A 16,295-nucleotide genomic window follows, 5' to 3' on the forward strand; every position below is an offset into this window, starting at 1 on the left:
TATGATAATTCTCTTTCTCTGATTGACTTATTTCGCTTAGCATAATACCCTCTAGTTCCATCCACATCATTGCAAATGGCAAGATTTCAATTTTTTGATGGCTGCATAATATTCTATTGTATATATATAATACCACATCTTCTTTATCCATTCATCTGTTGATGGACATCTTGGCTCTTTCCAGTTTGGCTATTGTGGACATTGCTGCTATAAACATCGGGGTGCACGTACCCCTTCGGATCCCTACATTTGTACCCTTGGGGTAAATACCTAGTAGTGCAATTGCTGGGTCGTAAGGTAGCTCTATTTTCAACTTTTGGAGGAACCTCCATACTGTTTTCCAGAGTGGCTGCACCAGCTTGCATTCCCATCAACAGTGTAGGAGGGTTCCCCTTTCTCCGTATCCTTGCCAACATTTGTTATTTCCTGCCTTGTGAATGTTAGCCATTCTTTTTTTTTTTTTTTTAAAGATTTTATTCATTTATTTGAGAGAGAGAGAGAGAACGAGAGACAGAAAGCACGAGAGGGAAGAGGGTCAGAGGGAGAAGCAGACTCCCTGCTGAGCAGGGAGCCCGATGTGGGACTCGATCCCGGGACCCCAGGATCATGACCCGAGCCGAAGGCAGTCGCTCAACCAACTGAGCCACCCAGGCGCCCTGTTAGCCATTCTGACCAGTGTGAAGTAGTATTACATTGTGGTTTTGATTTGTATTTCCCTGATGCTGAGTGATGTTGAGCGTTTTTTCATGTGTCTCTTGGCCATTTGGATGTCTTCTTTGGAGAAATGTCTGTTCCTGTCTTCTGCCCATTTCTTGGTTGGATTATTCTCTGGGTTGAGTTTGATAAGTTCTTTATAGATTTTGGATACTAGCCCTTTATCTGATAAGACATTTGCACATATCTTCTCCCATTCTGTAAGTTGTCATTTGGTTTTGTTGACTGTTTCCTTTGCTGTGCAAAAGCTTTTTATCTTGATGAAGTCCCAGTAGTTCGTTTTTGCCTTTGCTTCTCTTGCCTTTGGAGATGTGTCTAGCAAGAAGTCGTTGTGGTCGAGGTGGAAGAGGTTGCTGCCTGTGTTCACCCCTAGGATTTTGATGGATTGCTGTCTCACATTTAGGTCTTTCATCCATTTTGAGTCTATTCTTGTGTATGGTGTAAGAAAATGGTCCAGTTTCATTCTTCTGCATGTGTCTGTCCAATTTTCCCAACACCATTTGTTGAGGAAGACTGTCTCACACACGGAGTTTGTTGGGATTTTGTTTGAATTGCACCTAATGAAATGGCTTCGTTCTTGCTAAATTCCATCTTTGTTCTTCTGAGAGTCTCTTTATTTTACCCTTTTCCTTGAAAAACATTTTGATTAGGTATATAATTTAAATTGGCAGATATTTTCTCCTAGCATTTGCAATATATTATGCCACTGTCTTTTGCCTTCCACCATGATTGGCCTAGACCTGTGGTTCTCAAAGTTGATTCCCAGACCAGAAGCATCCATTACTGGGGACCTACTTACAAAGAAACTCCTGGGAGTGTGTCCCAGCAATCTGTATTACAACAAGTCCTCCAGGTTATTCTTTTGTCACTGTACTAGACTAATCCAGCTCATCTCCTGAGCTTAGAGAAAGGCCCCTTCCCTGATCAATGTGGCTTCCTACAAAGTCAACAAAATTGGTATCTTGTTGCCAAGAAAGATGGTGGAAATAGTTAGCTATTAGGTAGGCATCTATAGTGCCATCCACAAGTTTAATGAAGAAAAACTATCAGTTAAAAAAGATGGAAGAGAACTCACATTTATTTTTAAGTGTTAGACACTTTATATACTATATTTTAGTTATTTTTAACTAAGTGAAGTAGCTGGTATTGCCTCTGTTCTAGAAATACAAAAAAAAAAATAAGGTAAAGTTCAGATAGCTGACTTAACTTAGCCAAGGTTACATACCTTATGGTGCTGATTTGAACCCATGGGGTATGGATACAAATTCCATGTACTTTACGCTGCACAATTATGCAGCATTTAACAGTATTACACATGGTTAGTAGATGTTTAAAAAAAATTATTTTAGGGGCACCTGGGTGGCTCAGTCATTAAGCAAGTGTCTGCTTTCGGCTCAGGTCACGATCCCAGGATCCTGGGATTGAGTTCCTCATCAGCCTCCCTGCTCCGCGGGAAGCCTGCTTCTCCCTCTCCAGCTCCCCCTGATTGTGTTCCCTCTCTCGCCTGTCTCTCTCTGTCAAATAAATAAATAAAAATTTTTAAGAAATAAAATTATTTAACATCATACTCAAATACTTAATTTATTAATCCTTTCTTTTTATGTAATTTATTCAGAATGTAAGAATATTCCAAAGTGTCCCATATACACAAATTCTACACCTTTTCTATTTTTACTTATGTTGTAGGCTAACTGTGATCTCAGACGGCAGATAGATGAACAACAAAAATTACTTGAAAAATACAAAGAACGATTAAATAAGTGCATATCAATGAGCAAGAAGCTGCTTATTGAAAAGGTAAGTTAAAAGTTCAGTGAATTTCCTTTTCATTCCACTGGCCCCTTTTCACCTTGTACAGTTTTAAATTTAAATGAATAAAATTGATGATTTTTCCTTTTTTCAGAGTACACAAGAAAAACTGTCAAGCAGAGAGAAGAGTATGCAAGACCGATTACGCCTTGGGCACTTCACAACAGTTAGACATGGTGCTTCATTTACTGAACAATGGACAGATGGTTTTGCGTTTCAGAATCTTGTGAAGTTAGTCATTCTTACATTTTAAAAAATGTAGTGTTCCTTTGAGTTTTTGTTACTTCCAAAGATTATAGATTTGGAATTATGTTCTATTTCTACTCCTTACTGCTCTTTGAAATCACAGAATTTAGTACATTTGAAAGGAACATAAAACAAAAGTATTACAATTTCAGCTTTAGCAGACTTCTTGATTAGTTAGCATTCATCCATATTATATGATGTATTATTCTAAGTATGACTTTCCAAAATATAAACTGATCTTCTAGCTATATAGATTACTTGGGAGAATATTTTAATTTTCATTGGAAGATTTATATGTGTGTGTGTGTGTGTGTGTGTGTGTGTGTATGTACATGTATATATGTATCTATGTATGTATCTTGGGATTTTTCTACTTAGTTTTTTCCACATTCCCCAGTCCTTACTTCAGTGTTAATATTCAGCCCTTGCCTGCTTTCTGTTCCTATGGAAAAGACAGGAACTTTTTCTCTTCTGCTTCAGATACAATAATGCATAAATCAGTTGAGGAATATGTAGCTCTAGTATTTCTGAGGCAAACTTTAAAACAGAAATTGAGTTCAGATGATGGTAGATAGGGATAGATTGACTATGTATTAAGGAGCCAGGACCTGTGCTGCTTTTTTGTTTTCACTGGAAAATTTTTTTAAACCTCAAAAACAGGAGTAGTACCAGCATCTATATCAGATTTCCTAGAGTTATATGGAAAATGGAGACAAAATGTATCTCCATATATAAACATGGCTGTTTCAAACACTAGTTCCCAGGACTTCGCACAGAATGGCCTTCTCTCTCTCACAGTTGATTATTCAGCTTTTGTTCAACACCAGCTGTGCTGGGTGATAGGTGTACCATAATGAAGAACATAGTTCTTGTGATGCTAGAGAGTTTGGCTTTTAATTCTATGGATAATATGGAGCTATTAAAGGTTTGTATGTAGTGTGTGTGGTCAGAACTGAGTTTTAGAAAGATAACTGGTGGTAATGTGGGCCTAATATTGGAAGGAAGATAAATTATTGACAGCTGAGGTATCCAGATGTTAAGGTGATTAGGCTTGAGCTAAAATGCTGACAGTGTAAGGTAGAGAATAGGAGATATATTTGGGATAGAAACCATGATTTTTGCATGTTAAATAAGTAAGAGCCTCTGCTACTAAACTCAGATCTACAGTTGTCCTGATAATGAATAAAATAGGCTACATAATATAACCTTAAATACAAACTAAAAATAACAAATCTAAAATATAAGCTGTGTTTGTAGTAAAAATTTCTTCATCAAGCTGTCAAGAGCAAAATTGGAGCCTCTGGGTTCGTGAAATACATGGAGGTTTGGGAGAATTGTACAATTAAAGAGAGCCTGGAAGCCCTACCCTTACCCCATACCTTGTTCTATGCATCTCTTCAATTTGGCCGTTCCTAAGTTACATCCTTTTATAATAAGTCATCTAGTTTTTAAAACGTTACTTGCATTTCTTGTATTGAGGGCCTACTATGTGTTGTTACATATGCAGATTTTAAATAAAGCTGCTTATCAGTGTAAACTAAGTAGTTTATCAGTGACATAACCCAAAGTAGTTGGTGGATGAGAAAAGAAATAAATATTAGTAATATTAAATTAATAATCTCTAAATTGTGTAGTCATTCCTAAATAAACAGATACTAGCTTTATATTTATTCCAGTAGCTCTTTACTTATTAGGATTTTAAACATTAGGATTATTGCCATTTGTTTTCATTTATAACATCTTGATTGTGCTCTAAACTAGCTTTATAAATTAACTATTTTAATAAAATGAAGTTATTTATTTCTCTTAACAAAAGAAAACTGGATTAAACTCCTGTTCTAGCTTTGCTATTCTTGAATTTTCTCCACCCTTTTACTCTTCTGCCTGGGTGGCTATTGATTCTTTCATTCTGGTCATACTCTACTACTGTCTAGCTAGAATCGTAGGAACAGGCAATGTATGTAAAGACAATTTTGGGTCAGCAGAGTAGAAGTTCCGTAGTTCTGCTTTGAGTGGGGTGGGAGCCAAGGAATTGAAACATTTGTCTTGTTTGAATCTAAGTATCATAACCATGTGAAATTTTAAAATTTTTTTCTTAGCATGTTGAGGTGACCGAAATGGGAACATGGTTACTGTGAGAACAAGTTGTGTGATGGGATAGTTTTTTTTTTTTTTTTTAAAGATTTTATTCATTTATTTGAGAGAGAGAGAAAGAGAGATAGAGAGTACGAGAGGGAAGAGGGTCAGAGGGAGAAGCAGACCCCCCGCTGAGCGGGGAGCCCGATGCGGGACTCGATCCCAGGACTCCAGGATCATGACCTGAACCGAAGGCAGTCGCTCAACCAACCGAGCCACCCAGGCGCCCAGGGATAGTTTTAAAAAGCTTCACTGTCACCTACTCTTGCTCTGGTCAAATTGCTGAAATCTCTAACCTATATTTTTATAATACACATGATATTTAGTATTTTTTAGAATTAGTAAGCTTCAGATTCCTGAATGGGAAGCAGTAATATTTTTACTTTTATTAATTGCTCATTTTTCATAGCCATGCTAATTTTTCTTGTTTCCCTTATTTTTTTTTCTTGTTTCCTTCAAATTGTCAAAATTCTTTCCTCATAAATTTCTTATATTTAGGTCAGTTTTTGTTTCATTTCAGGGTAGTGCTTGCACATTCCCAAAATCTTTCTGACAAAGACAAATTTAGAAAATAACACTTTATTAAATTAATTGTCCTTTTAAAGTTTTTCTACAAACACAAAGTGATGAGATGCACGTTTAAAATTCACTCCATGCTTATCTCTGTTCTTTAATAGCCTATTTGTTTCATTGAGCAAGTATTTAACTGAATTCCTAGTATGTGTTGATGATTATGCTGGGCACTAGGGATACGATAGGATATAAAATAGATGTGGTCTCTGTTCTCATTAGAATGATACTTACTAGGAAGAAGGAGCTGGAGATCTAGAAGGTACCATGACATTAAGTATAGCAATACATCTTTCCCTGGTTCAGGGGATTTAGGGAATTTAGAAATGAATGCTTCAGATGAGACCTGGACAGTGAGTACAAGTAGGTCCAAAAAAGTGGAACCATAATTTTTGTTTATGTTATATGCTTTTTCATGTTTATTAATATATTCACGTTTTAACTGTGAAGAGTAATGAAAAGTTAATATGGTTTTTTACATTTATTTTTATACAGGCAACAAGAATGGGTGAATCAGCAAAGGGAAGATATTGAAAGGCAAAGGAAACTTCTAGCCAAACGCAAACCTCCCACAGCTAATAATTCTCAGGCACCCTCTACCAATTCTGAACCAAAACAAAGGAAAAACAAAGCAGTCAATGGAGCAGAGAATGATCCCTTTGTTAGACCCAATTTACCACAACTGTAAGCCTCCATTTTAATTTGCCTTTTTTTTAATCCTTGCCAGTGAGCATGAATGTTAGATATTACTTATATTTACATGAATACTTAAATATTAAAAATACTTTGGGCCAGGAGGGAAGGCAGTATTAAAATTTACTTCTAAATAATCTCCAAATACCTGAATTCAGCCTTTGTAAGTGGTGACTTATTAATCCTCTTTTAAAATGAAGATTTAGCAGCTAAGAGGAAACTGGAATCCACTCTTTCTTCATGTCTGAATGATAGTCAGTTATTAGTTTTTATTATCTCAATTCTGTGTTTCCATTAATGTTCTTTTTTCTGAGAGAATATTAAATAATATAACTGAGATATATTTTCTTAACCTCTGAAAGCAGTACATTGGTAGGTTCTAGGTATTGTTTTTTCCCTTTCTGCTTTTATTTATTTTCTAAATTTTCTGCATTAATGATGAACTACTCTTTATAGTTCAATGGACAAAAAGATTTTTAAATAATTAAATGCTTATTATACCTAGAAAGTTGGGAAAGTGTGAAAGAACATAATAAAACAATATAGACCATGATCCCATCCATAGAGAAGACCATTGTTAAAATTTTGATTTACAGATGTGTCCAAACATATAATTTTTTTGTTCTGCAAGAACTTAAGTTTTTGTGAGTAGAAAATACATACAAACACGCACACACACGCACACTGTTTGATATTTTTATGTGGATATATTCTTTTTTTCCTTTGTTGAAAGGTAATGTTTCATCTGTGCTTTGATTCCCATACTGTGCTGCATGAGGGACTCTTCTATAAATACGTCCTTTATCTTCTGTCGTCAGCTTTTTGTTCTCTACTGGTTCTCCTTTTAGAAAACAAAATGAAACCAAAAACTCTGCTTCAATTATATATCCCTAATTCTGGCCTCCATTTCCTGTCATCTTTATAATCAGGTTTTCTTGAAAGACTTGTTTGTACCAGTCTCTTCTGTCTCACCTTCCATTTTCTTCTTTCTTAAATGAAATTGCCTTTTGAAGATTAACTGTCTTTTGATGTTCAGTGCCGTAGACATTTGAGTCTTTAACTTGGCAACATTGAATATTGACTTATTTTTTCCCAAAAGACTCTCTTGTCTTTAGTTTTTCAAATACCTTGATCTCCTAATTTTCATTTTAACTCCTCTGGCTCATCTTCTCAGTCTTTTCCATGGACATCATTTACACTACCAATTTGTAAAATGTAAGTATCCTTTAAAGATCTGTCTTGGTCATCTTACTTCCTACTCTACATATTCTCCATGAAAATTTGCTAGTCTCAGAGTTTGAGTTATCACATATATGCTTCTGACATCCAAGTTTCTGTCTCCAGTCCACTTTTCTCTCTTGAGTATTAAATATATCTCAATTTTGAATGTCATATCCTTTCTTGGTGGTTATCAGTACTTCTAATGTAGCCTTTTCAAAACTGTATTTACTAAAATTACAGAACAAAACAAAAATTATTTAATATTACCATTCCCATTCCAATCTGTCTCTCTGCACACACACACACACACACACACACACACTTATGCACACCCCTTGCCTTTTCCTGTGTTTTCTCTGTTAGTAAATGGTACTACCTACTCTCAGTTCCACATGCCAGATTTTTATTATCATCCTTAATGTTTTAGATCAAGATTTCATTTATATTCCTTAATCCATTTTTATTATTTTCCATTAATAAGTAGGTGGTTGTTTGCTTATTTTTCCAAATCCACCTCAAAATCTATTTCCATCTTCAAACCTTTTCTAATCTTGGTGGGCTTTTTAAATTGGAATTAATTCAGCTATTGAAATTTTAAGAAAAACTAGCAAATGGTTTACTTTTTGTAAATTAATAAATTTGTTGCTTAATAAAGGGTAGATGGATAGATGAGTGGTTATATAGAATACAGTGTGTATTAGCTTTAACTCCACTCCTACAAGACACCAATCCTTCTAGTTCTCAAGTGTATCCACTTACGTAAGACCCCAGTGACACCATTCTAACTCAAGTTACTGTCCTCTCTTAGTTGGGTTATTTTTTTTTCCTACCTCTCCTTTCAGCTTTGGTTTAGCAGTCTAGTTTATTTTCATTTTGCAATCAGAATCATTTTTGCAAAATATGATCCTTTTGTTCTCTTCCTTATCACCCTAACATAGCTGTTTTTTGAATCATAGAATCCAAAAATCCTAAGATGACTTCTTTTAAAGCACTTTTTATCTGGCATCTTGTGACCACTCTAGCCTCTTCTTTTGTCACTAACCAGTGCCTTCCCTTCACTGCCAACTTTCAAACTCCAACCCATGGTTTTTAATTCCTATTCATCTTTTAAATCCCATACTAGGTATTTCCTCCTAAAAGTTTTTCCTTGATCCCTGAAGGACAGGAGTTAATTATCACTTTAAGGTAATGTGATAATGCCCTTTGTCTCTTCAGTCACAGCATCACCATTTACTCTGTTAATGACACTATAAACATCCTAGATGTTTCGCTTTCCCTCGTTCTCTGTCTCTTTCTGTAGCATCTCGTATTTGTCCATCTTCATTGCTACTATGTTAGTATAGGACCTCATCTCTTTTTTTAACCTAGATTACTGTTTCTTATGTGTCTCTTCATGTCAGTTTCACATTTAACTTCAAGATAAAATTCACCCTCATGAAGGACTCTTTGTAGGCCTTATTCTTCTCTTTCATTTCACTCCCAGCATCTGTCCTGTATCTTATGTTAAACTCTTAGTTCTCTAAGTGGATTAGGCGTTCTTGTTTCTGTGCCTTTATACATCTTGTTCCTTGCCTTTCTTCACCTTCTCACTGCCTGTTCATCTTTTAAGACTTGGTTCAAATACCAGTTTCAGTAGGAAGCCCTCTCTAACTTTTTTTCTTCCCATTTCTCCCCCATTTCCCCTCAGGTTAGGTGCCCGTAGCCTTTTGTACGTGCCTGTTCTGTATGTAGCTTTTATCTCTATATTCCCAATATGTAGCACAGTTTTCTGACATGGAAAGTGGTCAGTAAATGCTAAATTCTGGTACATAAGCATTTGATTGAATTTTATTTTCTCCTTATTAGCTTCTCCTTCATTTTTCTAGTTTGTCACAGGTATTTTGCTTACTTATATTCCAGGATGCTTTAACAGCCCTAACTGTAGTTTAATAGTCATAGACTTGTCTTATTTCACCCCACTTTATTATATATGTTGACTGAGAACTATCCCTAAACTTAAACTGCTATACGTTCTTGGAGCGGCAAATGAAGTGATACTACATAAAAAAGTTTGACTGTATCTTTATACAAATGCAGATTTAAATAGGGAAAAAAGCCATAGAAGCACTTTTTAAAAAAAATTTATTTATTTATTAGAGGGAGCATGCATGAGAGCAGGGCAAAGGAGGGGCAGAGAGAGAGGAGAGAGAAAATCCACTGCGGGAGTCTCGATCGATGGGGGGATCGATCCCAGGACCCTGAGAACATGACCTGAGCTGAAATCAAGAGTTGGATGTTCAACCGACTGAGCCACCCAGGCACCCCAGAAGCACTTTGATTTATATGTTTTATATTTTAGTGGCTATTCTCTGCAACTGTCTTCTAAAAATTCCTTTTGAATCACTGTTTGGTGGTAACTAGAACATCTATTGTATGTGCAGAGCATCTAGTATAATTAGAATAGAAACCATAAATCTTTAATTTTTTTCTATCAAGAAATTAACATAGAAAATGAAGTTACTACTATGTAGTGGTTAGGACTTTAAGTGTTGTAGACAGACAGATGTGGAATCCATCCTTGACTGTTTCAGGTTGTTGTTTTACTTTTGAGCCTCCATTTCCTCACTTGTCAAAGTACATATATCATAGTGTTGAAAAGATGATACGAGGTAATGCATGTTAAAGTACTTGCGTGGTTCCTGGCTCTTAACTAATTTTTAACTACCAGCAAGATTCGGTCAGGTTTTTTAGGTAGTAGTTTCTAATTTTAGTCACATATACTTCTTTTATTCAGAGTAATTTGCATAGATAATATTACCTATGGATGTCTAAATGACCCTTGTGTTAATTGTAATTAATTTTAATCAAGATTTTGACCTCATGTTAAATATATTTTAGATCATGTTTTGATTTTATGTATTTCATGTTTCACAGAGGATGCTTGCAAAGTAAACAGTAATATTTTACCTTCTATTTTGTATTAAAGAAGTTTTAGAGGTCACTGTGTTTTTTCATTAAAGCTTTAATTTTAACTCAGGATTATATTTTACATACCGTAAAGTTATTTAGTGGATTACTTGTCTTGTAAATAATATAATAGACTTTTTTAATTAATAAAATTTATTTTTAGAGCCGTTTTAGTGTATAGCAAAATTGAGCAGAAAGTACAGAGAGTTCACGTACACTTCCTGTCCCCACACACAACCTCTACCACTATCAATATGCACCAGAGTGGTATATTTGTTACAATTGATGAATGTGCATTGGCACATCATTATCACCCAGAGTTTATAGTGCACATTAAAATTCACCTTTGATGTCATATACATTTTATGGATTTTGACGTTTAATTGATTTTTAAAAAAAATCATGTCTGAAAAATCTTTCATTGGAGCATTTAATCTATTTTCATTTCATGTATTTATTTATTGGGGCTTAAATCTGTTCTTTCTTTATGTTGTTGATTTATCCTGCCTCATCTCTGTCCCTTTTTCTTCTTTATTAGGTTGCTCAGTTTTTGTTTATTAGATTCTCTCTTTCTCTGTCAGACACACCCCTATGTAAAGACATCTTTATCTAGTATAGTCTGTGTTCATCTAAATGTTACTTAACGTATTTACTATTTTTTTGCTCTTCATTTATTCTTACAGCTTTGATTTTTTTTACATAGTAAGATCTTTCTGCCCAAGAAAACCCTTTAGAAATTTTTTTCTTTTTAGTGTCGGTCTATTGGTAGTGACACCTTTCAGTTTTTTCTTGGTATGAAACTAAGTTTATTTTGCCTTCATTCTCAAAATGGTTTTTACTGGTTTTAGAGTTTTAGGTTGGTGATTATTTGGAGGTATCTTACTGTCTTTTGACTTAAAATTATTACTAGACAAGTCACCTGACCATAGAAGAACCATCCTGAATGGAGCAGAAGCAATATTTGAAGATTAAATAACTGAGAATATTTTAAAGCAGATGAATAAGATCAATCTGTAGATTCACAGAGGCCAGAGAATTCCAAGTAGGATGAATAAAAAGAAATACCTAGACACATCATAATGAAATTTCAGAAAAATCAAGGCAAAGAGAAATTTTTAAAAGTAGCCAAAGGAGAAGAAAAAGGTATATTGGGAATATAAGTTAAGAAAAAAAATACTCCAGGTAAATGCCAACCAAAGAAAGCTGTATTATATGAGACACAGTAAAATTTAAGGCAAAAAAATTATAAGAAATAAAGTGTTATTTCATAACTATAAATGGCTCAAATCGCCAGGAACATATAGTAATTCTAAATTTTGTGCATGAATAATATGGCCTCAAGATAAATGAAAAATTGACAGTACTTTAAGGAGATATAGACAGATCCACAAGTCATAATAGATTTCAACACACACATTTCTTAGTAATTGAACATACAGATAAAAATAAAACATAAAAAAACAGGACACACAATATGGGTATAGAAGATTTCAGTGGGATGGACAAACTTGACACTTATAGAATACCCCTAACATCTATAGAATATGTGTTCTTTTTTAAGCATGGGCTTTTATAAAAATTTATCATGTTAGGTCATAAAGCAAGTCTCCACAAATTTCAAAAGCTTAAAAGAGTTTATATAGGACTGGCATTGTTTCTTAAATATTTGGTTGAGCTCATGGGTGAAACTTACAGGATTAGAATCATAGAATATGTTCTCTGTCCACAGTGGAATTAGACTAGAAATCACTAAAAATAAAGTAGTGAAAAAATCTCAATGGAAATGAGAAAAATATTTTTAGATGAGTAATAATGAAAGTGCCGTGTAGCAAAATTTGTGAGATAAATCTGACCAGTATCCGGGGGAAATGTATAACCTTATGTACATATATATGAAAAGAAGAAAAACTAAAACTTTATAAACTATTTCAGTATGTTAGAAGATGAGTAGAATTAACCAAGGAAGGAAGAGGGAGAAGAGCAGAAATTAATGATACAGGAAATAAACATATATAATACAGAGAATCAGCCAATCCAAAAAATGTGTTTTGTTCCAAAACAAAGCAAAACTAACTAATAAAATTGAAAAAGAGAGAAGACAACCATTATTAGGAATGAAAAAAGGTATATTACTACAAAGTCTATACATAATTTAAAGGAAAACAAAAGAACATAAATGGCTTAAACTTGAAAAAATTTTGTGAAATGGATAAATTTCTAGAAAAAAATCTAACTTAACAACTGACACTAGAAGAAACAAAAGCTTAAGGAGTTCTGTAACTATTAAATTGAATCTGTAATTAAAAAATTAAAAATCCAGGGGCCCCTGGATGGTGCAGTTGGTTGAGCATCTGACTCTTGGTTTTTTGATCTCAGGGTTGTGGGATCTAGCCCCACAGTAGGCTCCAAGCTCAGCGAGGAGTCTGCTGAAGTTTCTCTCTCCCTCTCACTCTCTCTCTAAAATAAATAAATCTTTAAAAAAATTAAAAATCTAGGTGTAGATGACCTCATTTATGAAATATAAATTTAAGGAAGAAATAGTGCCAATCTTTTTAAAAACTTTTTTTTTAAAGAATAGCTAAGTCAGAAATACTTCAGCTTATTTTATGAGACCAGCATAATCAAAGTGTCAGAATTTAACAAAGATGATACAAAGAAGGAAAGTTATAGACTAATCTCATTTTATAAACGCAAATGTAAAAATCTTAAAATATTAGCAACCAAACATATGATATATAAAAATAATTTATCAAGACCAAGTTCGGTTTATTTTAGGTATGCAGGGTTGGTTTAACATTAAAAAAATCTGTAATTTTCCATGTAAGGAGAAGGATCATATGATAATAGATGACCAAACAAAAAACATGAGGCAAAATTCAGCATTGATCTTTTTTTTTTTTTAAGATTTATTTATTTATTTTGGAGAGGGGGTGGGTGGGGACAGGGAGAGAGAGAATTTCAAGCAGCCTCCCTGCTGAGTGCAGAGCCTTATGCGGGGCTCAGTCCAACGGCCCTGATAAGATGACCTGAGCCGAAACCAGGAGTCAGACACTTAACCAGCCAAGCCACCCAGGTGCTTCTGGCATTGATCTTTGATTAAAACTCTTAGCATTAGTAAAACTTCCTTAATCTATACTGTACATTGATTTTTCTTTTTGCATTCATATCTACATGCTGTGCACTTGAGTCACCATGGCACCCTGTATGCCCTGGTTCTTCTTCCTAGCTTCCCTCTGCTGCTTCTCTTTAATCAGGCTCAGATGTTATCTCTTTTGTGTCTTTTCCTAGTTTACTTCAGATCAATTTTTTTCTTTGCTCTGTGTACTCATAGTTGTATTATCTAGGATAATCATCTTACGTTAAGGTCAGCTAGTTAGCAACCTTAATCCCACTTAATCTTTTGCTGTGTAAGGTAACATATTCATAAATTCCAAAGATTAGGATGTGGTATCTTTGGAAGCTGATATTCCGCCTACCCGTCTCTCCTCTGACCCAAGATTCACATCCTTCCCACATGTAGAATACATTCATCCTATCCCAACATCCTCAAAAGAATCAACTCAACATCCCAATTACAATTACATCCCAACCCAATTACAGCATCAACTCAACATCCAAAATCTCATCAAAATTTCATCAGCTCAAACTTTCTGCATCTCATCTAAATTAGGTATGGGTGAGAACTTGTATAATTCACCCCAAAATACAATTCCTCTTAGTCTGTGAACCTCAAGAAACAGCTTCTCTCTTCTCAAAATATGATGGTGGGGACAGGCATAGGATAACAACTAAAGACATTTTGTTGAAACAGAAAAACAAGAATGAAAGGAGTCACTGACCCAAGTAGTTTAAAAATCCATCCAGGCAAACTCCCATTTGGTTTCAAGGTCTGGTAATAATTTTCTATGGCTATGACTCTGCCTTCTAGACTCAAGGTTCTTTCCTCTGAATCTTCTTCACAAAGATTTCTTTTTCATTAAGGTTAACATGTATATGTAGCTGAGTAGCTTTGTCAGCCTGTTTCTTGTTTGTGGAATTTTGGGGGTCTGACAGCCTTTCATTTTGTACTCTCTCTGCCATTTTAAATCCCAATCTGGCAGTGTTTCTGTTTAACGTCAGAAGATCTCATGGATCTCCCGCCTCTCACACAGGCATTCACTCCATTAGATAAGAGGGTCCTCCGTGTTCTTTTCTAGGTAATCCCATTGCTGTTTCTGGCTTCTGCTAAGAAAGCTGAGGGAGGCTATGAGTTGCACACTTTATTAAAGACTATTTCGCATCTCTCTGGGGTATTAGCAAAAATGTTGTCCAGCAATGCGCTCCTTTTTTAAAAAAAACAGCAGCTTTTTGTGAATCTCAATCTTACTGTCCTTTACACTCTGGTTAGAATGAGACCTATGTTTTCTTTTTCTTTTCTTTTTTTTTTTAAATAACTTTTTATTGTTATGTTAATCACCATACATTACATCATTAGTTTTTGATGTAGTGTTCCATGATTCATTGTTTGTGCATAACACCCAGTGCTCCACGCAGAATGTGCCCTCTTTAATACCCATCACCAGGCTAACCCATCTCCCCACCCGCTCCCCTCTAGAACCCTGTTTGTTTTTCAGAGTCCATAGTCTCTCATGGTTCGTCTCCCCCTCTGATTTCGCCCCCTTCATCTTTCCCTTCCTGCTATCTTCTTTCTTTTTTTTTTTTGACATATCTTGCATTATTTGTTTCAGAGGTACAGGTCTGTGATTCATCAGTCTTGCACAATTCACAGCGCTCACCATAGCACATACCCTCCCCAGTGTCTATCACCAGCCACCCCATCCCTCCCATCTTTTTCTTTTTTTTTTTTGAGTATATACCTAGGAATAGAATTGCAAAGTTATATGGCAGTTCTGTGTTCAAATTCTTGCAGAACTGCTAAACTATTTTTCGTAGTTACAATATTTTACATCTCCGCCAGCAATAGACAGGAGTTCCTATTTCTTCACATCTTTGGCAACACTTTTTGTCTTCTGTTTTTTTTATTATAATCATCCTAGTAGCTGTAAAGTGTCATCTCGTTGTGGTTTTGATTTACACTTATGAATGGCTCATAATGTTGAATGTCTTAATGTGCTTGTTGGTCTTTGTATAGATATTGAAGTCTTTTGCTCAGTTTTTAATTGAGCTGCTTGTCTTTTTGTTGTTGAGTTATAAGAGTCCTTTATATATTCTAGATACTAAACCCTTGTCAGATATATGATATGTAGATATTTGCTCCCATTCTATAAATTGTGTTACTTTATTGATAATGTCCTTTGATTTGATTTGATTTTAATTTTTATGACATTAACTTTATTTTATTTTTTGTTCATACTTTTGGTGTCAAATCTAAGAATCCTTTACCAAATCCATGGTCAAGGACATTTACCCCTGTGCTGTGTTCTGAGAGTTTTCTAGTTTTAGTTCTTATATTTAGATTATTGATCCCTTTTTTGTTAATTTTTTATATAGAGTGAGGTAGGGGTCCAACTTCATTCTTTTGCATGTGGTTATCCATTTGTCCCAGCACTGTTTGTTGAAGAGACTATTCTTTTCCCCATTGTGAATGGTCTTGGCACCTTGTCAGAAATCAGCTGGCCATGGATATCTGTACTCCCTTCTGTTCCTTTGGCCTATATGTCTATCTTTATGGTAGTAACTGTTTTAATGACCATAAGTTTGTAGTAAGTCTTGAAATAAGTAGTGAGAGTCCTATAACTTTGTTTTTTCTTTTTCAATATTGTTTTGCAATTTTTCCCCCATTTTAGCAAAATGGGCCATTTGTATTTTGATCAGGATTATATTGACTATATGGATGACTTTGGAGAGGATTGCCCTCTTAACAACATTAAGTCTCCTAATCCATGAACTTAGAAGTCTTTTCATTTAATTAGTTTCGATTAACTTCCTTAGCACTGTTTTGTAGTTTTTAGTGTACAAGT

The 16,295-nt window shown here is 34.8% G+C and overlaps 1 protein-coding gene across 2 annotated transcripts in view; it reads left to right on the forward strand.

Moving 5' to 3' along the window:
• The window catches only part of TLK1 (tousled like kinase 1), a 152,294-nt gene that overhangs the window by 99,771 nt on the left and 36,228 nt on the right, over positions 1 to 16,295 (forward strand). For both annotated transcript variants that reach the window (XM_028122422.2, XM_028122433.2), the window contains 3 exons: positions 2,401 to 2,511; positions 2,618 to 2,754; positions 5,971 to 6,159. In XM_028122422.2, the coding sequence (XP_027978223.1) occupies positions 2,401 to 2,511; positions 2,618 to 2,754; positions 5,971 to 6,159 (437 nt within the window). The remainder of the gene's footprint in view (positions 1 to 2,400; positions 2,512 to 2,617; positions 2,755 to 5,970; positions 6,160 to 16,295) is intronic.

Source organism: Eumetopias jubatus, unplaced genomic scaffold, assembly GCF_037043125.1.
Source record: "Eumetopias jubatus isolate StellerSeaLion01/CBP00866 unplaced genomic scaffold, mEumJub1_p1.0 scaffold_3, whole genome shotgun sequence".
NCBI lineage: Eukaryota > Metazoa > Chordata > Mammalia > Carnivora > Otariidae > Eumetopias > Eumetopias jubatus.